The sequence below is a fragment of the Staurois parvus genome, unplaced genomic scaffold (genome assembly GCF_062004578.1).
Source record: "Staurois parvus isolate SC_StPar_1 unplaced genomic scaffold, SC_StPar_1.0 ptg000362l, whole genome shotgun sequence".
NCBI lineage: Eukaryota > Metazoa > Chordata > Amphibia > Anura > Ranidae > Staurois > Staurois parvus.
In genome coordinates this window covers 10,629,686-10,655,341 of record NW_028318158.1, presented here as the reverse complement: position 1 = coordinate 10,655,341, position 25,656 = coordinate 10,629,686, and the positions used below count along the sequence as shown (strand labels likewise).

The window sequence follows — 25,656 nt, the reverse complement described above, 5'->3', positions numbered from 1 at the left end:
TATTCCTCTTCCCTCTTTATTCTTTGCTCCATCTCAACATCCTGTATAAGCATCTTGTTTAATCTCCACGTAGTACTTCCACTCCATTCCCCTTCCAACCTTAATCTTGTTATAACAGGTGCATGATCTGATAGAGACATTACCTCAATTTTAGACTTTACTAAAGACTCTAAAAGTCTGTGTTCTATCATTATGTAATCCAATCTTGAGTACATCCCATGTGCCGGAGAGACAAAAGTATAATCTCTATCTCTTGGGTGTTTCATTCTCCACGAGTCCATCAATTGACACTGATGTAACATTTTCTTAACCAACTTCAGATTTTTACCTCTGTCTCTCCACACGCACGATGAAGTATCCATCGAAGGGTCCATACAAAAATTAAAAATTTCCAGCTACAATCAAGTAATCCTTCTTAAAGTTTAGAAGTTTTCTTAACAAACTCTCTAGGTATGTCATTGAGTTCTTATTAGGACAATAAATATTTGCTAATGTGCATTGTATTCCTTGTCGTTTTCCTTTCAAAAATAAAAAGTGACCTTGACCTTCTGGATCAACTAGTCTATCTTCCATAGTAAATCTTAAATTTTTTGCCAACCCAATTGCAACCTCTTTTGCATGTTTGACTGGTGAATCCGCGTAATACCACATTGGGTAGTGTTTGGAATAAAATTTGACATTTGTGTCCTGTGATAAGTATGTCTCTTGCAAGAGCACTATATCAGTGGAATATTGATGGATTTCCCTAAGAATCTTTTGCCTTTTAGTCAGGGTATTCAGACCTTTCACATTATATGTCATAAACATTCCTACTACTAACTATCTCCTCCATCTAAATACCAACTTAAAGGAGCACAGGTGTATAAAATTTGGAACAGGAAAATATCTTCAGTGACCTTTGGGGTGACCGGGTGTATTATCCATCAAGCTCTCTTCCTTTCTCTCTACGTTCCAGCGTTCTCCTCAGGGGGATCTCTTTAATAATTCTCACTGGGCCTCCGATGGCATCCTGTGCAAGAGGGGCCAGTTTCCTCCACAAAAAATCCTCCCGTACTCAGCCCCCCTCTCAGTCCCGGAGCACTCAGCAGCCCCAGCGTCCTCAGCTTGACGGTTTCAGCTCAGCACCGCTCTCTCCGCTTCCACCGAGTGACTCTTGTCACCTCTGCCGACAGCTAGGCAGAGCCGCCAGCCAGCCGCTCCCTCAGCCACCGCCACCCCTGCACCGGGCTCCGCCTCCACTCCACCGAGCTATCTCCACTTTCTAGCTGCAGAGGCCCCAGCGAGCCCGAGCCCCTCCAACACAGCTCCCCAGCTCAGGCAGCACCAGACATGAGGTATTCATCTAACTCTCCAGAATCTTCCAGCATTTGTTGGAGCTCCTAACACACTCCACCGGCCAGGCCCCTGATATTTACTTGTTTTATACTTATTTCTTCAGTTATTTGCTGGTTTCCATGCCTAGGCAAATGACATCATACATCACAGGTGCCTTCAGGAGAGGAGGAGGAGTTTTCTTAGCTAAACACACCCTCCTACCTGCATGCATGAGCTAAGGGCAGATGGATTGCAGGAAGTAAATGCTATATAAATAGTCTGCCCTTACTCAAGAAAGCCACAACCAGAATTGCTAGGAGGTGTTTTTCAAACTATTTTCTCAGCAAATTAAAACATGAAGACATGGATGGCTGGGGTAGTTTGCTTTGAATATTTAAAATGAACTAAATAATTGTTTTTGGTTTGTGGAGCTCAGGTTCAGTATAGTTCCACTTTAAGTTGTCAGAACTGGAATAGAAGAGAAGTATCTCAATAGGGACACCTGTTCTGGTGACAACTGTCTATGAGAGGACTTCCCTTCACTTTGGAGAGATTTCCTCTCACTTTCTGTTGCATTGTTAGAGATTCTATATATAGCCCTACATAACAAACAGTGCACAGTTCACGTGTTTATTGTTGCCTATTACTGTTTATATTCCCATTTTCCATCTTTAAAGCAGACTCTGCGAAAGAATACCGTCACTATTAATGCTTTCTATTTTACGCTTATATTCATTCATAAGCTTGCCCTTAACATATTCCAATGTCCGTTCATCATCTGGATGTGTATCAAGTGCTATGACAAGCGTTTCATAATTTTATAGTAAACCACTAAGTAATAGTGCTGCGACATTAAAATCTTTCATTTCCTCTCCTATACCTCTCAGGCGTTCAACCATTTCCAAGGTGTGCCTTATGCAATCCTGCATTTTCTGGCATTTCATCAGCTTGGTTTGGTATAGCTTTCTAATCAATTACAGTTTATTGCCGAGATTAGCTCTTTTGTGCACCTATTGTAATCCTTCCCACATTTCTTTAGCAGTTTCACACTTACATATATGTATGATTTGATCATCTTCTATACTAAGAGAGATTGTGCTCTGAGCTTTCTGATCTTTTTCACTCCACTCATCTGAAGGGTCTTCTAGCCTGACTTCATTTTATACATTTCCATTTACCTTCTCTTATTAGCAGCATTTTAGTCTTGAATTTCCAAGACTGGTTGTTCCGGTATGTCAAGTTTGCAAATGAAAGCTTTATTGCAGCTGTGTTACTGGCCATTTTCTTTTGTTCTGTTGCAGTCTTCTTTCTGTTGCTGTATTTTGCACTTCTTTTGCTGTAGCAGGCTATGACTCAGTGTCTTGCCCATAACTTGTTTTAGATTCTGTATATAGCCCTGCAGAACAGACAGTGCACGGAGAAATCTCCACAATAGGACACAGATAAAAAGGATCTGAGATGGATTCCTGTCTTCTGCAGCAATCAACATTTAAGTGCTGATTTGGTAACCCTGCCCAGAAAACAGTTCCCAAGTCATTGTAATTGAGCTTATGAATAAGCGTTAACCCTTGTGTGTAAACAAGCCAGTCTTTTGCTTAATACAAGGGATGAACAAAGTGGTTTAAGCTAAACTGAGTTCAAGGGAAAATGTCCAATTTGGCCTTTGGCAAACGTTTGGAGAACTAAGCGGCTAATTGACTCCAGCGTATTTTAGCAGCTAATTTCGCCAAGGGGGAAGTTGGTTATTTTGCAGCAAAACTTCTCTGATCGTCCTCGCTTATTGCAGGCTGTGCTTCCTGCTTAGTATTCTTCTACAGTGACCTACTCCTCATTCAGTACAAGTCTGCCTGCTGAGACTGATTTAAACCACTGGCCTCTTTAGATTCTCCATTATAGTTTACCTTTATGCTGACTATGTGAAATTTGTCTGAATTTTTGGCTCTCCCGTTTCTCTGGGGAGCAGATAAGACCTGGTGACAGGCAGACATGTTTGGGGTGTGTGTCTCATGTCTCTCAGAATGTCCAGATAATCGCCCACACAGCTTGCTTGAGGCTTTCTGGTATTTTTTGTGACATTGGGGTTGCGAGTTGAATTTTTCAGTCTCATTTGGGAATTTCATTTGTCAGCGTTATTAGGTTTTTACAGATTTTTCCCTTTGCGTCTGTCAGTGTCGCTTGGAATATCGCCAGATAATTTCACCATTGTATTACTCTAAATAAACTTTTCTTCCTTAGGCACCACTGTTATATTATCTGTCATGTTGGTATGCCATTAGAGTCTTATTCCAGAGGATGGAAAGTTTAAAGAACGTCTCCAGCCAGACTTTAGGGTAGAATGGGGAAGGGTTCAAACTTCAGTCAGATTTTAATAGCTCAATATATCTTCATAGAATGAGGACCAATGGATTTCTTAAAGCGGAGTTCCACTCACCCTGTCAAAAAATAAAAGTCAGCAGCTACAAAAACTATAGCTGCTGACTTTTAATAAAACAGCCACTTACCTGTCCCTCGGTCCCGCAGTGTCCCCCCCGCAGCTCGTTTTACCGGCCGTCCTGTATTTCAGGAGGCCGGCATCTTCAGTGTGGGCACCTGGCTGTGACAGCTTGTGGCTTCACAGCCGGGTACCCACTGCACATGTGAGTAGCACTGCGATTCATGAATGGTCCTGTAGTCTTCTGGGACCTGTCACGTGTCCCAAAAGACTACAGAGAGGGAGGACACCTTCGAATTCCGATCGCCTAGGCGATAGGACCGGAAGTGGGAGCGGCTGCCAGTCAAATTTGGGTACCCGCCCCCCAAAGGTGCCAATCCTTAATGGGGAGTGGGGGAGCAGTCATTATGTCGGAACTTCCCCTTTTGGGTGGAGCTCCGCTTTAAAGTAGAACTATAGGCAAAAGTTTGGTTTTTTTTATTCATTTTGGATAGAGCAAGAGAGGATTAAAACCCCTGTCAGATTTTTTTTCACCTCTTGTGTCCCATTTTGGAGATTTCACTTCCTGTCTGTAAGCCAAAACAGGAAGTGAGATGAAATCCCAGCAAATGAAGGAAATTCCGTGAGGATCCCATGTTCACCAGAACTAGTGTCCACATTGGAAGTGACCCTGTTACTTTTCTGAGTACAACCCAAAATGTGGGATTTTCTTTTACTTTCTCTTTCAATGATAACGGTAAACAGGACAAATGGAGAAGGTGAATCTCCCTAACAGGGACACAGACAACGATAAAAACTGACAAACATTCGAATCCCTCTCCACTCTATCCAAAACTAAAGCAAAAATGTAATCTTTAGTTAACTGGTTCCCGCCCAGCCAATAGCACAAAGGCGGGCGGCAAAACACCTCATCCCTCCGGGTGGACGCCATATGGTGTCCTTTCCAGGCATGCGCATTGCGCCTGCACGCAGGGCCGCTTTGCGGCACAATCTGTCACCGGCCGTGTACCTTGGACATGGCCGATGACAGATCTGTGTACCGACCCCGTTTTCAGTACCATATGACCTGCTGTGACCAATCACAGCAGGTCACATGACAGTTGTATACAATGGATGGCTTCCTTTCATGCCATTATTCGTATACAAGTGTGTCTAGCTGTGAATGGTCACAGTGGTCACATGCACAAGCTGGACCAATCACATGGAGAAGGTGAAGTGTGTCATGTGATTAGCCATGGCCAATTCACAGCTAAGCACAAAAAAAATCGATGTCATTCAGGTAAATGCTTGCTTATAGCAAAGTAATTCTTTGCGATAAGCATATTGTGTTAAAAAAAATTGATCACTTCCCCAAAATAGTACAATGTTACTATGGTAACATTTATACTACTGTGGTCATAGTGAAATCTGAAAACAAAATCTTAAAAAAAGAGAAAAAAAGTAATGTAAAAATAATAAAAAAATAAATTAAAAAAAATTGTCAAATTTTTTTTTCTTTGTACTGTCACTAGTCAGTGTCCCTGATCACCGCCATGCCAGTTATATGATGATGCTGTACTGCACTGGTGACAGCATGTAAAAAAAAAAAATAGTGAAAATTATTTTTTTTAATTTTCCTAAAAATTATGACAAAAAAAGTACAACTTCAAAAAACTCACCATGCCTCTTATGAAATACATCGGACTGTCTACTTTGCAAAAAGGGGTCATTTGGGGGATATCTGTACTGTTCTGACATTCTTGGACCTCAAGAAATTAGATTGGCTGTCAGTACTTCAGGATTGATAAATTTTCAGATATATCCCACAGTTTGTGAACTCTATAACTTTCCTACAAACTAAATAATATATCCTAATTTGGGTTATTTTCACCAAAGACATGTAGCAGAATACATCTTGGCCTAAATTTATGAAGAACAATTATTTATTTGCAAACTTTTATAACAGAAACAAACGTGTTTTTTTTTTTTTTCAAACTTTTTGGGTTTTTTTTTGTTAATTTAGCAAAAAATAAAAACCCCAGCGGTGATTAAATACCACCAAAAGAAAGCTCTAGTTGTATGAAGAAAATTATACAATTTTAGTTTTGGTACAATGTTGTATGACCGCGCAATTGTCATTCAAATTGTGAGAGCGCTGAAACCTGAAAAATGGCCTGGGCAGGAAGGGGGTAAAAGTGCCCTGTATGGAAGAGGTTAAACTTTAATGTGTATTTTTTAAGTTTTTATATTGAAGTCAACTGGCAGCTCCATTTGTTCTAGGACTTGCATAAGTGGTCCTTACGAAAAAGAGACTAGAGGAAAAAGAATAATGGCGCCTCTATTCTTTATCCTGTATTTAGGTTTTAAACGCTTTCTGTGTCACCAGTAGGGAGATTTTACCTCATTACAGTCCCAGTTTCACCTTGATTGTTGGTGTGTTATGCTTGTTGTTCTTTTCATGGTGGTATTGTTTACACCTATTGAATATGTGCTGTTCATGCAACTGCAAGCTTTGGCTGAGTCTGATCCCCGTGTACGCTTTACTACTTGCAGGCTGCCCACCGCCTTTTTACCACAGCAGGGTGGCCCCTCTGCACTGGATCGCGTACATGTACTTGCTACAGCATTTCCGAGTAAGGAGCACATGCGCACTGCCACTGGCACATCTGTGCTATCATTTGCTATAGCACAAGTCAGTTAGCAGGTCCCAGCCAGAGATTTATGCCTGGGACCTGCTGATTGGCTTAGTGAATCACAGTACAGGGCCCTCTGTTTACTAACAACACAGGGCTCTGTACACGGAGCAGTGATGTGGCCAGGGGCGGACTGACAACTCATGGGGCCCCCGGGCAATAGGGGATCATGGGGCCCCTGTGTCCTTGCCCAAACTCAAAAAAGCCTATGAAAAAGGTACCAGGGGCATCTCATGGTGCCCCCTACTAACCCCGGGCCCTCGGGCAGTGCCCGAGTTTCCAAATGGTCAGTCCAACCCCTGGATGTGGCTGTGCTTTATAGGGAGAAAACACAACCACATCTATTCGTAAAAGCAGCACACATTAGACATGGTTAGGCACACAGTTCACCCTTTGATTGTCCCTAAATGTTAACCCATTCCTAGCCAGTGTCAGTACAGTGGCAGTCTATAGTATTATCACTGTATTTGTGTCACTGCCGCACCATCACAGTCCCACTACAAGCCGCTGATCACCGCTATTAGTAGTATAACATATAAAATTCCAGTATATATACCATAGTTTGTAGATACTATAACTTTTTATGCAAACCAATTAATATACACCTATTGGGATTTTTTTTTTTCACCAAAGACATGTAGCAGAATACATTTTGGCCTAATTGTAAGAAGAAATCGGATTTTTAAAATTGTTTTTTACTGGATATGTTTTATAGCAGAAAGTAAACAAATATATATTTTTTTTCTCAAATGTGTGGTCTTTTTTTATTTATATAATTTAAAAAACCCAGTGGTGATCAAATACCACCAAAAGAAAGCTCTGTTTATGTGAAAAATGATATAAATTTTATTTGGGCACAGCGTTGCAATTACTAGTTAATATAGCAGAGTGCCAAATAGCAAAAAAATGCTATAGTGGTTAAGCTGCCCACACACATTACAAAAAGGGATGAGTAAAATTGATTTTGCCTCCAATTGGTTTAATTGTATTTTGGAAAACTGTCCAGCGCTAAAATGCTTATTGAAAATGTTCCTTCAGAGAAATTTGGGTAAATTGTATTGAAGTCAGTGGGAGGATTGGTCAGTCAGATTATACAATCATATTGTAGCAGATGGCCAGCCTCACTCTTAATGCTGCCCAAATACACACTTATTTGGTAAAACGATTGTATTTCAGATATCACATATATAAGTTGATTTTTTGAAATATTTAGATTGTTTTTATGGTATCGAGGATAAAAAAGATTAAATAGGTTGCTAAACTGTGCTTAAATTGACAGAATGTCAACCAAAAGCTTATTTTTGGTAATATTTGAATGAATTATGACCCTAAGATAGCTATATTTCATGTTATTTAGCCTACAACTAACCAGTCAATTAAAGCACACAAGGATTATTTTCCCTTTTGTTATTAAAAGTGATTAGATTGTTGAGGCAAATTTTCTGTTTGCTGATCATAGCCGGCATCCACATGGTTATATGCTTGGATCCCGTGATCAGATAAAGAAAAATATTGATGCATGTATGGCCCTCATAACACTCGAACTTGTTAGCCAAACAAGAGCATAGGGAGATGATTTCATTAGTCTGGTGTTGCTTCTATTCTGTGCAGTCAGTAGGCTCTGGCCAAGCCAGGGACCAAGGTCGTGTTGCTCAATTGTAGTGGAGAAAAGTGAGGCCATCAACCTGTCTGGGTGTTCTGGCGGGATTGCTGGGATCACAAGCCTGACTGAACAGAATTGATCCCCTTTTTGCAATTAAATCAGGTGGTGTAAATCTGTTTTAAATATACTTATCTGTGTCCTTAGGGCTCAGTTGTGCCTTGAAAAACTTTTATGAATTAAAGAATTAGATTTTTATTAAAGCTGACTATACATGTATTGAAATTCGGCCAGTTTGGCAGGGGCCAGCTGAATTTCAATCCATGTATGGTCACTGCAACCATCTACCGATCAAAATCTGTTCAACCGCCCTTTGTGATTTTAGCTATTCAATCAGCATTAATCAATGTATTCTTATGACGGGGAAGTCTCTTCTCTGCTTAAGACACGAGTAATAATTTGAATTGTAATAGTTTGAACTCTCTGCTTTATATAATGAGAATGACATGAGGTTTGGACAGGTGTATAACAGGACCTCTTTGTGCTCCCCAGACAGCCTGTTTTCGGGAAGAAAGAGATGTCTTGGTGAACGGAGACAGTCAGTGGACCACCACGCTGCACTACGCATTCCAGGATGACAACTATCTGGTGAGTTTATTTACTGTTACTCAATTGCTGACCCTTTTTGGCACAACGTAAAGAAGATTTTCTGTGGCAGAGGTACTTGGCCATTGCATATCTGGGTCTTCAGGGTCCATTTACCTTTTTGAAGGGTGCCAACACTGAGCTGGGAAATTTTTGCATGGCTGTCCCAACTATCCTAAAATGAGGCATACACACCTTACTTTTGGATTTGTATTGGAAGTGAGACTTCTACTGTGGTTCTCACTTTGTTTAATGGAGGGCTTTTTGGTTCCTTTACCCGCCTCCCTTCCCCACTGTGTTGCAAAAAACAGTAGGGAGCAGATATCTTTTTCTGGAGTGCTGTTTATAAATGGCATCAGAAATGGCCCTCAGGCATACAGTGTACCAATTAATGACCGTGAACCAAAGCATCATTGTATGGCCCGATTCACAGGCATCAGTGTACAGAGCCAGTCCAAACAGCTCTGTACCATGTGATCTCTGTGATGATCAATCATAGTGTACTTTTTACATGAAGAGCCCACCCCTTCCCCTTTCAACAGAGGAAGGAGGAACTAATTCATTAATGTAGGAAGCTGCAGATTCAGGGTAGGAGGGAATTTGACTGTTGGATCTTTCTTAATCCTCCTGAACCCCCCCCCCCCCACCCCTTAATTCTATATTAATCCCTCACCCCACTTATCCTGCACATATGAACATTAACTCCTGCATCTCCATCTGCCCTCTGTATGTGATCTTTCAATTACCCTTTCACCTCTTTCCTCTCACTGTGTATGACTTGTAGGCTCTGTATCTAGTATACCATTACCAAGGTAGGTCCAGCGCGGAGTGGAGGGCAGTAATCAGAGTTCCAGTTTACAAAAAATGGTGTATTGCAGAAATTGTGAAACAGTGCAAACAGGCCCAGTGGGAAGGCTTACCTGACTTGGGCAGTTACAACAGTTCAGAAAAGAGACAGCAGTGAGTAGATTTCTATCTGCCGACAGCGTCTGCTATGAGGAGTGGAGTGTGGCCTGGCCAGTCCAACCCAAAGAGCAAACTTCCTGAGAAGGTAGACGTAGTCCCTACTTCACCAGAACCTTCCCCTACCACTAATGCTGTCCCTGACACACCGGCGACATGTCCCTACACTAGCCACTTGCATAAAGTGTGCAAAAACCCAGGGGCAAGAACTTCAAATGACTCTGCTTGACCCAAGATGGACACCAGGGTCACCCGAGTCCAGCGCATCCAACCGAATCACTGCTCCAGGTGACTGAGGAAACCAAAGAGAAACCCAGTTTCTCTCGACTTCCTCCCCGAGCTGCATTGCCGCTTTGGTTGAGCGGCACCTGCAGTGGAGAATATCGACTGAACCTGCCTACAAACTGAAAAAAGTTGAAATCACTTTGTGGTGTCTGCTTTCCAAAGGGGGTCATTTTGGGGCTGTTCACACCGTCCTGCCATTTTTATTTTGACAGATATTAAGGAAAACAGACTCTAAAAAAACAAACAAACAAAAAGACTGTGGTTATTAAATACCTTGAACAAAAAGTACTCTCTCTCTCTCTGTCTCTCCCCCCTCTCTCTCTGTTTCTCTCCCCCCTCTCTCTCTCTCTCTGTCTCTCTCCCCCCTCTCTCTCTGTCTCTCCCCCCCCCTCTCTCTGTCTCTCCCCCCCTCTCAATCTGTCTCTCCCCCCTCTCTCTCTGTCTCTCCCCCCCCTCTCAATCTGTCTCTCCCCCCCTCAATCTGTCTCTCCCCCCCCTCAATCTGCCTCTCCCCCCCTCTCTCCCCCTTCCCCTCTCTCCCCCCCCTCTCCCCATCCCCCCCCCTCTCGTCCTCCCCCCCTCGTTCCCCCCCCTCTCTCGTCCTCGCCTCTCTCGTCCTCCCCCCCCTCTCTCGTCCTCCCCCCCTCGTCCTCCCCCCCTCTCTCGTCTTCCCCCCCCCTCTCGTCTTCCCCCACTCTCTCGCCCTCCCCCCTCTCTCGTCCCCCCCCTCTCATCCTCCCCCCTCTCTCGCCCCCCTCTCGTCCTCTCCCCCCTCTCTCTCTCCCCCCCTCTCTCTCCCCCTCTCTCCCTCCACCCTCTCCCCCCCTCTCCCCATCCCCTCTCTCTCTCCCCCTCTCTCCCTCCCCCCTCTTCCCCCCCTCTCCCCATCCCCCCCTCTCTCTCCTCCCTCTCTCTCTCCCCCTCCCTCCCCCTCCTTTTCCCCCTCCCTCCCCCTCCTTTTCCCCCCATTCCCCATCTCTGACCCCCCCTCTCTCTCTTTCTCCCCCTCTCTTTCTCTCCCCCCTCTCTATCTCTCCCTCGATCTAGCAATCCTCATTCTGCAGCCCCGCAGGGCGCTACATAGCCATGCTTCTGAAAACATCCTCAATAGGTCCTCTTAACCCTGCACATACACCTAGGGTGAGCCATACAATGTTATGGGAAGCCATACCCCTAACGCATACTGAAGAAGACCTTTGTGAAGATGTTTTCAGAAGACCCAATGGGGACTGTACAACCAAGATCACTGAATCAGGGATGAAGGTGAATATAGGAACAGGTAGGATGCAATGGATAAACCTAAAAACAAAAATGTAATCTAGCGCAGTTTACCAATCTGTAGATGTGGTAGCTGCATTAGTTTTTTTTTTCAGGCTTTTTTTTTCACCTGGTGATCCTATGAATGACACACTTCTAGTCTTTCAGAGCTAAACTCAAGCTTTTCCTTCAATCTTGCACAGTTGTACAGGCTCCTCTCCCATACTGAAATGTCTTACTCTAATTCACTGCACACTGCAAGGTTCTTAAAGTGTGTATTAGACGTTGAAGCAAGTCTGAGAGAGGCTGCCTAAATTCTTGTCTGGTGGATGTCAAGAATCATCTAGGCTTTTCCTCCCCATCCTGATTTACCCTGGCCTGCCCCTGTTCATTCATTTAATTTCTTTCATCCATGGAGGGCATGTGGGAATTACCTAGGGCAGCCTTTATAAAAAGGTAGTCTGCGTGGGAATGACCACTCCACCAGACTGACACATGCCCTTGAAGGCATTTTTATTTTTGCATATGTTCTCCAAAGAGTCTGGGGTGGACAGGGTGCTGTGGTGTTTTCAGGAATCTACAGTATGTACAGCACCCTGCCAGCCCTTCCTAACAGCTTTGATTTGCCTGCATTGCCTACAGAAGTACAGGGAACCAGTGAAAATGTCACTGCTTTCAAAAAATAGGTATGTAATAAAATGGAAAGATGTTTAAGATTTTATTAGCATATTGATGTTGGGGAAAGAAGGAACCAGGGAAGGCAAAATATAAGCAAATTAAACTTCAGCTTTAATGTCTACACTAATTTCTCCAGTGTAGCTAAGGGGGCAGCCATAACTGTCATGCAGGCTGGACTTCCTAAGTGTCTGCCTTTGTTCATCTACTTTACCTGGTCAATTGATGTTACTAGTAATTTACACAACAGCAATATTGTGCTTTCTTCTATAGCCACATTTTCTGTAGAGTAAAGGAAGATTATCCCTATCATTTTATTTTACCATCTGTGTCCCAATGGGGAGAGTTCTCTTCATTTCTGGTTCTGTAACCCCAAAAGAGGAGCGAGGACAAGTGAGAGGAAATCCCTTCTCCCCTGGGAGATTTCCTCTTGATTCCTTCTCTGGTAAAACAGGAAGGATTTTTTAGGGGAGCTATACTTTAAGTACTGCCATGGAAAAATGCTGTTTGATCAAAAGGGTTTTTTTTGGAAGAGTGCCCCTACTTGTGCTTCAGTGAGGTCACTAGAACCTCATATAGGATAAAAATATTTCTTGCCACAACTGTCGCTAAATTAAAATTCGTCAACCAGCTGTGGGGGAGTGGAGATTTTGGGTGGGATTACACAGATGGTTTGGTAATGGATCTGCCTTTCTAATTCTGATGTGTGTTAAATCCTACCAAATCCTTATGAAAATAATTTAACGTAAAGTAATGAAAGCTGAAATGTGGCGAATGTGTTAATGTTTCAATATCTTTGAGAGATGTGAAAATATTGGAAAACCCAAGAGCTGCCCAGAATATGGTCCCAAAATGTATATTATATTAGTTTTTATATTGTATGTAGGAGTGTAAAAACCTGCTAAGTGCGCTTTTTATAGAAAAACAAAAGGCTTATTTCTTTTAAAGCAGAACTTCAGGCACAGAAATTTTGTGAAATCTATTTTTCATCAGCCACAAGGACATAGATCAATTTTGAGTACCAAATGCTTTGCTTTTGCAAATCCAGATATTACCTTGGAAAAGTAACAGTGATATCATCTCTGTGCTGTACATGCCTGTGCACAGAGCAGAGATGTGGGCGGAACCCAGCAGGCCCCTCCCACTACAGAAAATAACAGAAGGGGTGGAGACAAGACCAGCTGCCCTGCCCAATTAGAGTGCAGCAGTGACTGGTCTTTATTACAGAAAGTTCCTGTACTGAGGCAAAGTGTCACACTAGATTACAGCAGAGATGTGAAAGAATTATGCAATGCAAGCTTCAAGTGAGAATAAACATGCATCTTGAATTAAATCAGTGTTTGCTTACACCAGAGTTCAGCTTCAATTGTAGAATCTGTTAAGCAATAGATAGACCCCATAATGTTTTACAGCTGCTGTCATTTTTGTGATCTACTAGTTATTAAGGTAAAGTTGGCCATAAACGGAAATTCCCTGCTGAACTGGCCATACAGTGCCTTGAAAAAGTATTCATACCCCTTCAATTTTACACATTTTGTCATGTTACAACCAAAGACGTAAATGTATTTTATTGGGATTTTATGTGATAGACCAACACAAAGTGGCACATAATTGTGAAGTGGAAGGAAAATGATAAATGGTTCTCAAAATGTTTTACAAAAAATATCTGAAACATATCTGAAAATCCCAATAAAATACATTTATGTTTTTGGTTGTTACACGACAAAATGTGGAAAATTTCTAGGGGTATGAATACTTTTTCAAGGCACTGTATCTTGATCCATGATTGGGCATCCCTGTTCATCCCTGTTCAACATAAGCTGATCATTAGATCTTTTTCTGTCGAACAGGAATGCTGGAAAACTTTTGTTGATGAGTGGTTGCAGCCAATCGGCTGCAGCTGCTGATCAGTTTATTCTGACAGTAGAGAGTCCTGTCGTTAGATTGAGATGTCCTGGTGGGTGAGATTCCTCCATCCACCTCGCTTTGACTGGTGGAATCTATTAATTTGTTTTGTTCAGCCCACTGGCTGAATGAAAATAACCAAATTATCTATGGCCAGTTTTATTCAAGGCCAAAGTGCAGTAAAGTCAACTTCTGCCAAACATTTGTCTTCAAGTTTGGATGCTCGATCTATCCTAAAATAAAAAAAAACATGCTTGCCTTTCTGGAACAAAAGCTGTCACTTTGCTCCACTTCTTCAGCCCCCCCCCATCTTTACCTTGAATTTGACATCTTCCAGGTCTGCAGGGCCAGATGCCTGTGATGTAACTGTGTTTTTGATGTATTTTTTTCCCTGCTTTTTTGTAGGTCCTGTGCATTTTTTATGCGTTTTTGTTGCCTTTCAGTGCATTCCTGTGCGTTTTTGATGGGTTTTACTGTGTTCCAGTACAGTTCTGTGCAGGAAAGATGCAGCATGTTCTACTTTTTTTCTGGAATCAGAACACACTGGAACTGCAAACATTGGTGTGAAACATGCCATTGACAACCATGTAACCTACTTTCTCTGTGTTTATGGATGCAGAAAAAAAACGTACTGTAACGTATTTAGTGTGAACCACCCCTTAATGTATTTTTTAAAAATTCAGGTAATCCTTTTAACATTCCTCGTACAGCAGAGCTCAGACTAAGAGGAAGAAACCGCACAAAGAACCAATCAGATGCACTGCAGTGCAAGGAGAAGGCGGATAGGAGGATAGAGCAAAGTTACAAAGGGATGAGCTCATCCATCTGAATTAGGTCTAGCTCATCAGAATGTACCCTGATATCTGCCTCTTGAAGTCCCTGTACAGCAGGGCTGGAGTGTGAGAGGAAAAAGCAGTACAAGGAGCCTATTAGTTCATGTGCTGACAAAAGCATGCTGATATGGATAGAGCAGAGTAACAAAGAGATGAGCATGTCACTGTGCTGCTTCTCCTTTCATCCTTTCACTGTCCAGTCACAAGCTGGGATGGTACAAGATGACGTGCTCAGAGTTAGTGGGTTGAATGATACCGGCCATCAGACAGAGGACATCGAACAGCAGAAACAGTATTGGGGAAATTTGTGGACTAAAGCTGAATTTTGCAACCTTAGGGTTCTTTAACTGACTATTCTTTGTATCCAGCTCAAGAATCACTGCTACTCTTTGTATCTATCCTAACAAGACTGTTGACATAGATTTGGCTTAATGTTTGAAAAGGTACATAGGAAAGGTAAATGACCAGAAATCATGCTATTTCCTGACTTTAGCATAATTGTTTCATGGATAGCACAGAGAATACACAGAGTGGTTTTACTTCTTGTATTGGTGTTGTAACTACACCTGTGTCCCTGCATTCCTCATAACCACCCTTACCTTTCCCCCCACACAGTACCTGGTTATGGATTACTATGTTGGTGGAGACCTGCTTACTCTTCTCAGTAAGTTTGAAGACCGGCTGCCGGAGGAAATGGCTCGTTTCTACCTGGCTGAGATGGTCATGGCTATCGACTCTGTTCACCAGCTGCACTATGTCCACAGGTAAGTAGTTTTTTTTAAGCAGTAACATCATATGCTATATTTGAAGAATGTATGAATGAATTAATTAATTAATTAATTAAGCTGGGAGATCCTTGCACTGCAGTTCCTGAGGTACAGCTTCCTCTCCAGCAATGAGAATACTGAACAGCACTATAGATTCCAGATGTTCCCTCTAGGAAGGCAAATCTAACATTTTTGATTTCAGGTCCCCTTTAAGGTGATAACATGGTTAAAAACCTACCTGTCATCTGCAGCCTTGAATACCTCTCTGTCTAACAGCATGAAAAGTTTTAAAAGCTACCGCTGAATTTGATACTGATTTACTGCTGGTGTGTGAGATAGAACATGATCATTGATCTACTCCAGATGTTAAACAATAGGATAGGGGCACAGGAGCTATTCTGAGCTGTTTGGAATTTGTATTTTTTTGTAGGTTGTTTTAACCACTTGAGTTACAGCGACATACGGAGTCTGAGTCAGAGTATACCGGGATGATACCTGCAGCTGCAGGCGTCATCCCGGTACCAGTTTTTAGAGCCAACAATCGGCTCTCTTGTTATTACAAACATTGGAAGTGGTCAGTGGTCAGTAGTACGTAAGGCAGAGTTCAGAGGTTGGGAGTACGTAAGGCAGAGTTCAGAGGTTGGGAGTACGTAAGGCAGAGTTCAGAGGTTGGGAGTACGTAAGGCAGAGTTCAGAGGTTGGGAGTACGTAAGGCAGAGTTCAGAGGTTGGGACTACGTAAGGCAGAGTTCAGAGGTTGGGAGTACGTAAGGCAGAGTTCAGAGGTTGGGACTACGTAAGGCAGAGTTCAGAGGTTGGGACTACGTAAGGCAGAGTTCAGAGGTTGGGAGTACGTAAGGCAGAGTTCAGAGGTTGGGAGTACGTAAGGCAGAGTTCAGAGGTTGGGAGTACGTAAGGCAGAGTTCAGAGGTTGGGAGTACGTAAGGCAGAGTTCAGAGGTTGGGAGTACGTAAGGCAGAGTTCAGAGGTTGGGACTACGTAAGGCAGAGTTCAGAGGTTGGGACTACGTAAGGCAGAGTTCAGAGGTTGGGACTACGTAAGGCAGAGTTCAGAGGTTGGGACTACGTAAGGCAGAGTTCAGAGGTTGGGACTACGTAAGGCAGAGTTCAGAGGTTGGGAGTACGTAAGGCAGAGTTCAGAGGTTGGGAGTACGTAAGGCAGAGTTCAGAGGTTGGGAGTACGTAAGGCAGAGTTCAGAGGTTGGGAGTATGTAAGGCAGAGTTCACAGGTCTATTCATAAAAGATAATATGCTATCCACCTTCTGTCTGTATGAATGTGACGCGGGGGCGCTGTAATGTTTATAGCCTGCGTTACCGTGGTAATCACCCTTGGACAGTGTCCTTACTGGAATCTGCTGCATTGCTTGGCTGCTCGACCTCCTTTTTTTATTTTTTTCATTAAAACATTATTGAGTTATTTTGGCCTCTCATCCTACTCAGAGTGATACGTTTCCCAGATACTCCCCCCGCATTGCTCTGACACAGAGACGGCAGGCTCCAAACATATGAAGCAGTTTAATCGTTCCATGGGATTTTTTTATGGTTGGCTTTAACCTGAATGGCAGCTAGTAATCTTTGGAGGATTGTGAAAGCTCTATATGGAATAATAATTATTGGCCATGCATCTCACATAAAGGAAACCGTCGCCAGCTTGCTGAATGGCACGTATGTAAAGTATAATGCAAGTGATCTATAAATTACTGGAAGAAAGTTAGTGCTCAGAACGAGCAAATCCCAGCTGTTCCTCTAGTACAGGGTACAAAATAAAAAGAGGAAAACCATTCTGGGAAATTAAAGTGTAGTTCCATCTGAAACCTTTTTTGGTGAGGAGCGGCATTCAAAAGCATATCTGATTTCTTGAATAATATCAGAGTGAGGTCTTATGTAATATTACTAAGGATGAGATTCAGATGAATATCTGCCATTTGAAAATTTCGCAAAGTCCACATTTTTGGCCACAAAGCTCACAGGTTTGTCACCAAAATGTAGAAATAGCCTAAGCCAGTGCAAGAGCCAATAATTTTAAGGAATGGAAACACTGGTCAATAGGCGTAGTGTGATAAGGAATCAGTATGGCAGGTAATCTTCAGTAGAAATCCTCTCCCAGATATAGGATGGTTCCTCCGCCTTAAAGACCTCCAAAACGTGAAGAAACTCCCATCCGACATTCAAATAAAGAATAAAGAACAAAAGCAACTCATAGTGCAGTAATTCATTAACGTTTTGGCAGATTTATTACAAGATCCACGTACATCAGGAATTTTAAATAACCAGCATTGAAGTGAAATTGTTTCAAACCAAAAGCATGGCCGCCGTCCCTCCAGAATGCGGGGACATCACACACCGAGGCTCTACCCTATCAGTGCGTTGGAACTGAAAGGAAGCCCTGATAATTCGGGAGGGAGAGTTGCTGTGTTTTCTTTAAACTTAATGTTGGCATTGGTACATGTCCCACATGGCAGTGTCCAGCTTCCCATGCCTTGTGTTCTTGTTTTTGACAATAGAATTCTTATTGGCCAGAATTGAATGACAAGATTTGAACCACCCTCCCCACAGACTTCAGTCGATTCATTGCAAAGTTTGTGAACGTCAAGCAAGATCTGCAAAGCTGTTTGTGTGCCTAAGCCTAGATAGATTTGGTTATCCTCAATCATTTCCCTTGTGACATAGCACACTCTTTGATGATAACGCAGCACTTTCTGGTAATATCAACATTGGTACTGATAGTTATTTAATTCTGGCATGGGCACATGCCCCCCAATGGCGTTACCTGGCTTGGCATGACTTGCATTTAACAATAGCTTTGCTGATTAGTCCTACAAATAGCAAGAATTAAATAACAAGATTTGCCCTCCTGCCCCATAGACTCCAGTTGCTTTGGCACAAAGTTCACAAACGTTAAGAAGAATTTGCAGAAGGGTTTGCAAACCAAACTTAGGTAGATTCAATTAGGCCAAATTAAAACAGGAGCTGCGGCTGGGAGTCAGGGGGCGCTCAGTGATTGGGGGAGCAGCCGGAGGAAGGATTTTGCCATTATTCATATCGAGGAGTGATCGCTGTGCTGGATGCATCTCCTATTCTGGTCCATCTCAGCTTCAGTTTGTGCCTAACAGGAACATAACTTGCCCTGTATGTGGAGGAGGTTGCTATATATGCGCATTTTACATGAGCTTCTGGTGAGTGCATTATAAAGAAGCAAGAAAAAAATGTCATCGGCACACCAAGGATCACCAATATGGGTCCAAAGGTTTTAATAAACCATCATATAGTTACAGCAAGGCAATGTTTCGGAGTCTCGCAGGACCCCTTCATCAGGCATGTTTGGATCATACACTTGCATTATAAAGAAGTCACTTTCAAGGATTCACTTATCACAGGGAGTCACGCTTTTCATTTGGACTGATTTTCATTATTTAACATTGGACTCTGCATTCGTTTTCATTTATCACCCCTGTTGATTCATTTCACTAGTCACTTATTTTGTTGCCACTATTGCACTGCCATTCCAGTGCTACACTATATTCATTATATTATTCATTTTTCACTTTAGCGCCGATCAGTTTCGCTTCACTCAGATTGCATTTTTTGTTGTCGCATATTCACTATTAAAGCGGAGTCCCACTCATCCTCTCAAAAAATAAGTCAGCAGCTACAAAAACTGTAGCTGCTGACTTTTAAAAAACAGCCACTTACCTGTCCCGCTGTGTGTCCCCCGCAGCCCGTTTCACCGGCCGTCCTGTATTCCAAGAGGCCGGCATCTTCAGTGTGGGCACCCAGCTGTGATAGCTTGCGACTTCATAGCCGGGTACCCACTGCATGTGTGAGTAGCGCTGCTCTTCATGAATGGTCCTGTAGTCTTCTGGGACCTGTCATGTGTCCCAAAAGACTACAGAGAGGAAGGGAGGACACCTTCCACTTCCGATTGCCTAGGCGATCGGACCGGAAGTGGGAGCGGGTACCTGTCAAATTCGGGTACCCGCCCCCCAAAGGTGCCAATCCTTAATGGGGAGCAGTCCTTAAAGCGGAACTTCCCTTTTTGGATGGAGCTCTGCTTTAAGTCACCATTTATTTGCATTTATCACATTTTATTCTTTTTGCACCTTCCGCTTAGTATTTTTCTTATTAGCGCTGCACCTTTATTATACAGGCCTAATTAAAAGCCTTGTAACATGGCAGCTCTCTCTGGTAATAACAGTATGTTTTTAACATATCAGTATAATTTCAGAACTCTCTGATAGTACTGGTAGGCTTGTGACATGTTGCACTATCTGGTAGGTGTAGTAGAGTGTTTTGCTAATATGAGTACTCTTGCGACATGTCGGCACACTCTGATAATATTGCAGCAGCACTTTCAGGTGATATTTGTATGCTTGTGACATGAAGACACTCTCTGATAGTATGGTAGTGCTTTCTGGTGACATCTTTACTCTTGTAACATATCCACAAGCAAAGATTTTGGTGCTCTTAGCAGTCCTTTAACCTATCAGACCTCTGTGACTATAGCAGCTTTCTTAGTTTAATATTAATGCCCTTGTGACGTCAGCAATGTTTGATAATATGGCAGTGCTTACTAGTAATACCTGAATTATTTATTAGAGGTACATATATAGCGCCGTCAATTTACACAGCGCTTTACATATATATATTGTGCATTCACATCAGTCCCTAACCCTCAAGGGGCGTACAATCTAAGGTCCCTAACTCACAGTCATACATACACATACTAGGGCCAATTTAGACAGGATCCAATTAACCTACCATCATGTCTTTGGAGTGTGGGAGGAAAGCGGAGAACCTGGAGGAAACCCGCACAGGGAGAACATGCAAACTCCAGGCAGGTGGTGCCTTGGTTGGGATTCGACCCAACAACCCTAGTACTGCCAGGCGGAAGTGCTAACCATTTATCCTTTGTGCTGCCTGTACCTTTGTAACATATCAGAGTAGCTGATGGTCTTATGCAGTACCAGAAAAAAATCTGAGATATGTACTGTGTTAGTGTGTGTATATGTGTGTGTGTGTATATATATATATATATATATATGTATGTGTATATGTGTGTATATATATATATATATATATATATATATATATATATATATATATAAATTTTACTTTCTTTTTTTTTTAAATTTGCTTGTTTCCCCTGGATTTTGCACAGGCTTAGACACTTAAGGTGGGGATACACGATTAGCAAATCAACCGATCGGTCATCCGACAATCGAGAGGCATTCGTTGGTCGAAATCGTGGCCCATATTAACCAATCTAAAAAAATTGTTCGTCGGGCAATACATAGTGTTGACGTCTTCCGTACAAGTGGAAGTGACGCAGTGTGCGTGTGACCTTGTAGCCACGCCCTTCCGGCCAGAACGAGCGATATACACAACAATTAATAGCAATGAGTATAAATATAGTTTATTACATTACTTTTATACATACAGGTGAAAGTCAAAAAATTAGAATATCGTGCAAAAGTTCATTTATTTCAGTAATGCAACTTAAAAGGTGAAACTAACATATGAGACTCATTACATGCAAAGCAAGATAGTTCAAGCCGTGATTTGTCATAATTGTGGTGATTATGGCTTACAGCTCATGAAAACCCCAAATCCACAATCTCAGAAAATTTGAATATTGTGAAAAGGTGCAATATTCTCGGCTCAAAGTGTCCCACTCTAATCAGCTGATTAAGCCATAACACCTGCAAAGGGTTCCTGAGCCTTTAAATGGTCTCTCAGTCTGGTTCAGAAGGAATCACAATCATGGGAAAGACTGCTGACCTGACAGTTGTGCAGAAAACCATCATTGACACTCTCCATAAGGAGGGAAAGCCTCAAAAGGTAATTGCAAAAGAAGTTGGATGTTCCCAAAGTTCTGTATCAAAGCACATTAATATAAAGTTATGTGGAAGGGAAAAGTGTGGAAGAAAAACGTGCACAAGCAGCAGGGATAACCGCAGCCTGGAGAGGATTGTCAGGAAAAGGCCATTCAAAAGTTTTGGGGACTTTCACAAGGAGTGGACTGAGGCTGGAGTCAGTGCATCAAGAGCCACCACACACGGACGTATCCTGGACATGGGCTTCAAATGTCGTATTCCTCTTGTCAAGCCACTCCTGAACAACAAACAACATCAGAAGCGTCTTACCTGGGCTAAAGAAAAACAGACCTGGTCTTTTGCATCTCATTTGGAAACCAAGGACCCAGAGTATGGAGGAAGAATGGAGAGGCACACGCTGCAAGATGCTTGAAGTCCAGTGTGAAGTTTCCACAGTCTGTGTTGATTTGGGGAGCCATGTCATCTGCTGGTGTTGGTCCACTGTGCTTCATTAAGTCCAGGGTCAATGCAGCCATCTACCAGGAGATTTTGGAGCACTTCATGCATCCTTCCTCAGACAAGCTTTATGGGGATGCTGACTTCATTTTCCAGCAGGACTTGGCACCTGCCCACACTGCCAAAAGCACCAAAACCTGGTTCAATGACCGTGGGATTACTGTGCTTGATTGGCCAGCAAACTCGCCTGACCTGAACCCCATAGAGAATCTATGGGGCATTGCCAAGAGAAAGATGAGAGACATGAGACCGAACAATGCAGAAGAGCTGAAGGCCGCTATTGAAGCATCCTGGTCTTCCATAACACCTCAGCAGTGCCACAGGCTGATAGCTTCCATGCCACACCGCATTGAGGCAGTAATTGCTGCAAAAGGGGCCCAAACCAAGTACTGAGTACATATGCATGCTTATACTTTTCAGAGGTCCGATATTGTTCTATGTACAATCCTTGTTTTATTGATTGCATGTAATCTAATTTTCTGAGATTGTGGATTTGGGGTTTTCATGAGCTGTAAGCCGTAATCATCACAATTATGACAAATCACGGCTTGAACTATCTTGCTTTGCATGTAATGAGTCTATCTCATATATTAGTTTCACCTTTTAAGTTGCATTACTGAAATAAATGAACTTTTGCACAATATTCTAATTTTTCGAGTTTCACCTGTAAATAGTGATACATAAAATATAATCTGTATAATTCTGGTTTCATTATCTCATTAGGCCAGTCTACTTTTAACATTTGGATTTTTTGTTTGTGTTGTGTTGTGACATAAACATCCGAGTCATCTTCTTTTTTTGTACAACCATCATACCACCGCATAGAAAATTGGTCGTTCGTAGGCAAAACGACAACATTTTTCACTGTTGTTCAACTGGATTTTTTCGTTCTCAGTATCGTTATTGGTTAAAACATCCTGCTCATCAACGAAGAGAAAATAGTTCGATCAGTGGCTCCGCAAATTTTTTGGACGATTTTCTTATCGTGTGTACAGGGCATTAATCCAGGTTTGTAGGGATTTATATGTGGAGCTAGTATCTTGTCCACACCAGGACATTGGAGGAACATATTGCAGTAACAGGTGTCACTCATTAGAACCAATTGCAACCCACTTATCAGCGCTCAATACACCTATCGAACACATGTTTTATTGATGTAAACATAAATTCAGTATAATATGACTGCTTTATAGGTTCTATGACCTCTGAGGTCTGACTATGGGCTTTTCAATCACAGTATAAGTGTTCTCATTATTGAGTACATGTGAATTAAAGGATAACTCCAGTGTTAACCCTCTGTTCCCTTTTCCTACTTCTGTACTTTCCAAATTAATGTTACTAAAGGATTCTGGCCTTTTTAAAATTAATTTCAGTATCTTTTCTCAATGTACATCATATTTTGTCATATGGCATACTGTGTTCATTTATGCTGTTTGTAATATTTTAGTCTGCATTGTATTTTTTGTCCAATGTTAGTGATCCATATAGCTTTGTGTAATTTAATTTCATGTCAGAAAGTCAGAGCTGTCCTGTGCACAGTTGTACTTCCTGGTTTGCAGTGGAACACAGTGGCTGTACTTTACAGCTCCTTCCCACATTGCAGGGGTTGAAATAAAAAAAACTGACCTGATTCCCCCATTTAAACATTCGATGTAGATGAGGGAATTCTCCCCGCTGTGTTTTTGTGTTCTGACAGCAGGGAGACTTCATCGCCATCAAAATACACTGATCAGCACTGCAGCCTATTGCCTATGGCACTGATCAAATAGCTTTTTTCCAACAGGGTGATTGAACTGAAGTCTATTTCAGTAGACTTCAATAAAGTTTGTGTAACAAAAAAAAAAAGAAAAGTGGACTGTGTGATGCGGCAGGATCAGTGCACTAGCCAGGGGCGGACTGACCATTTGGAAACTCGGGCACTGCCCGGGGGCCCGGGGTCAGTAGGGGGCCCCATGAGATGCCCCTGGTACCTTTTTCATAGGCTTTTTTGAGTTTGGGCAAAGACACAGGGGCCCCATGATCCCCTATTGCCTGGGGGCCCCATGAGTTGTCAGTCCGCCCCTGCCTTCCCCCGATCTGGGCTTTATGGCAAAACACATGAAAGTGGAGTTTGCAAAAGATCACCTAAAGGACTCTCAAACTGTGAGGAATAAGATTCTCTGGTCTGATGAAACCAAGATTGAACTGGTTGGCCTCAATTCTAAATGTTATGTAGGGACAATCAAAGGGTGAACTGTGTGCCTAACCATGTCTAATGTGTGCTGCTTTTACGAATAGATGTGGTTGTGTTTTTTCCCTATAAAGCACAGACACATCCAGGGGCGGACGAACCATTTGGAAACTCGGGCACTGCCCGAGGTCAGTAGGGGGCACCATGAGATGCCCCTGGTACCTTTTTCATAGGCTTTTTTGAGTTTGGGCAAGGACACAGGGGCCCGATGAACCCCTATTGCCCGGTCGCCCCATGAGTTGTCAGTCCGCCCCTGGCACTAGCACTACAGTTCTCTAACCAGATTGCATTGTGCACCAACTGCTGCGTTGTCATGCAGCGGCTTGTGTGATTGGACCTTAAAATAAGGTATGCAATAAAAGCAAAAAAGGTTTTCATTAAAAAAAAAATGTCATTAGCATCTTGAAGGGGAAAAGGGAGGAACCAGGAAAGGTAAAATATAAGCAGATTAAACTTCATCTTTAAATTGAAGGGACTGGAGGGTGTAATTGTCATCAAGATAAAGATCTGAGCTGGACTTGCTTTTTTTTATTTAGTGCTAATAACTAATACAACAGTCTCTGTCGGGTTTTATTGGCTTGTTAGAGCTTTTAAAACTCAGCCCCTCGTCTTGTCCATGCCATCGTAGTGATTCAGTTTCTCTCTAACTATTAGGATTTTATAGACCCTCAGTCCAAAAAACATGATGTCATCTGTTTTACTAGACGTCAGGAATTTGCTGTATTAATGGAAGACCATTAATTAACATTCTTTTTTCCTAGTGGTTTCCATCTTTCAATGCTCATTACGCCTTTTCCCCTCTCGGTCCTTTGCAGAGATAGTGACTGCGGTTTTCATAAAATCCGTCATTATTGTATAATTAACTGAGGTTTTCTGATTCATTGGCAAGCGCTGAGGTAAATGCAGTACAATTGTTTTTTTAAGAAACATGTTAGGGCAACGATCAGCAGCTGGTTCAAGCAGTCTTACTAAACCTGCTGTTGACTGCTGCTCTGCCAATCCATTTACAGTCAATAGGCCCTTGGTATATGATGGGTCCGTTTTTATGAGAGAAAAAATAAAATCACTGTAAGAATTTCTTAATAAATTCAATAAGCTGCCAAAAATAATCCTTTATTTTACCTAATACCCAATTTCCTTTGATTACCAACTCCATCTAGTGGTCCGAATGCAGTATTTGCCTAGTGCAAGTATTTCTGGAAAATACTGCATTAAGGCCACTAGATGGAGCTAATGATCATAGCAAACAAATATGTTAGCCAAAATAAGGGATTATTTGTGACAGCTGAGCAGATGCTTGAGATGTTCGAACATTTTTTTAGTCTCCTCCAGCCCTATTGAAGGGTTGGCGTGTAGCACTCAAACGCAATGGATTTTAGATACAATTTATGTTTTGGACTAAACCTGTTTTTTTTTAATTGAATATTACCATGTGGTGTTTCAATTCCAGATTTGGTGTGCACAAGCTGCCACATCCTACAAAGTCACACCACTATGATACCATTGAATGATTATTCAATCGAACTTCAGGGCCCCTCTAACCCACTCTTTGAAGCATCTTGGATATGATGGCAGTATACATAATAATAATAATAATGAAATGACGTTCATGCCTACACCACCCAAAGCATTTGTGTGATCAGTGAGCTGTTGATATAACAACAATTATTTTTAGAAATAGCATTAAACAGAATTAATATTAAAGCATACCTATTTAATGTGAAACTTTT

At 42.2% G+C, this 25,656-nt stretch overlaps 1 protein-coding gene across 5 annotated transcripts in view; it reads left to right on the top strand.

The window, feature by feature from the left end:
• CDC42BPA (CDC42 binding protein kinase alpha) overlaps nucleotides 1-25,656 on the top strand; it is a 364,329-nt gene that overhangs the window by 179,127 nt on the left and 159,546 nt on the right. For all 5 annotated transcript variants that reach the window (XM_089685105.1, XM_089685106.1, XM_089685108.1 and 2 more), the window contains exons 4-5: nucleotides 8,570-8,665; nucleotides 15,196-15,344. In XM_089685105.1, the coding sequence (XP_089541231.1) occupies nucleotides 8,570-8,665; nucleotides 15,196-15,344 (245 nt within the window). The remainder of the gene's footprint in view (nucleotides 1-8,569; nucleotides 8,666-15,195; nucleotides 15,345-25,656) is intronic.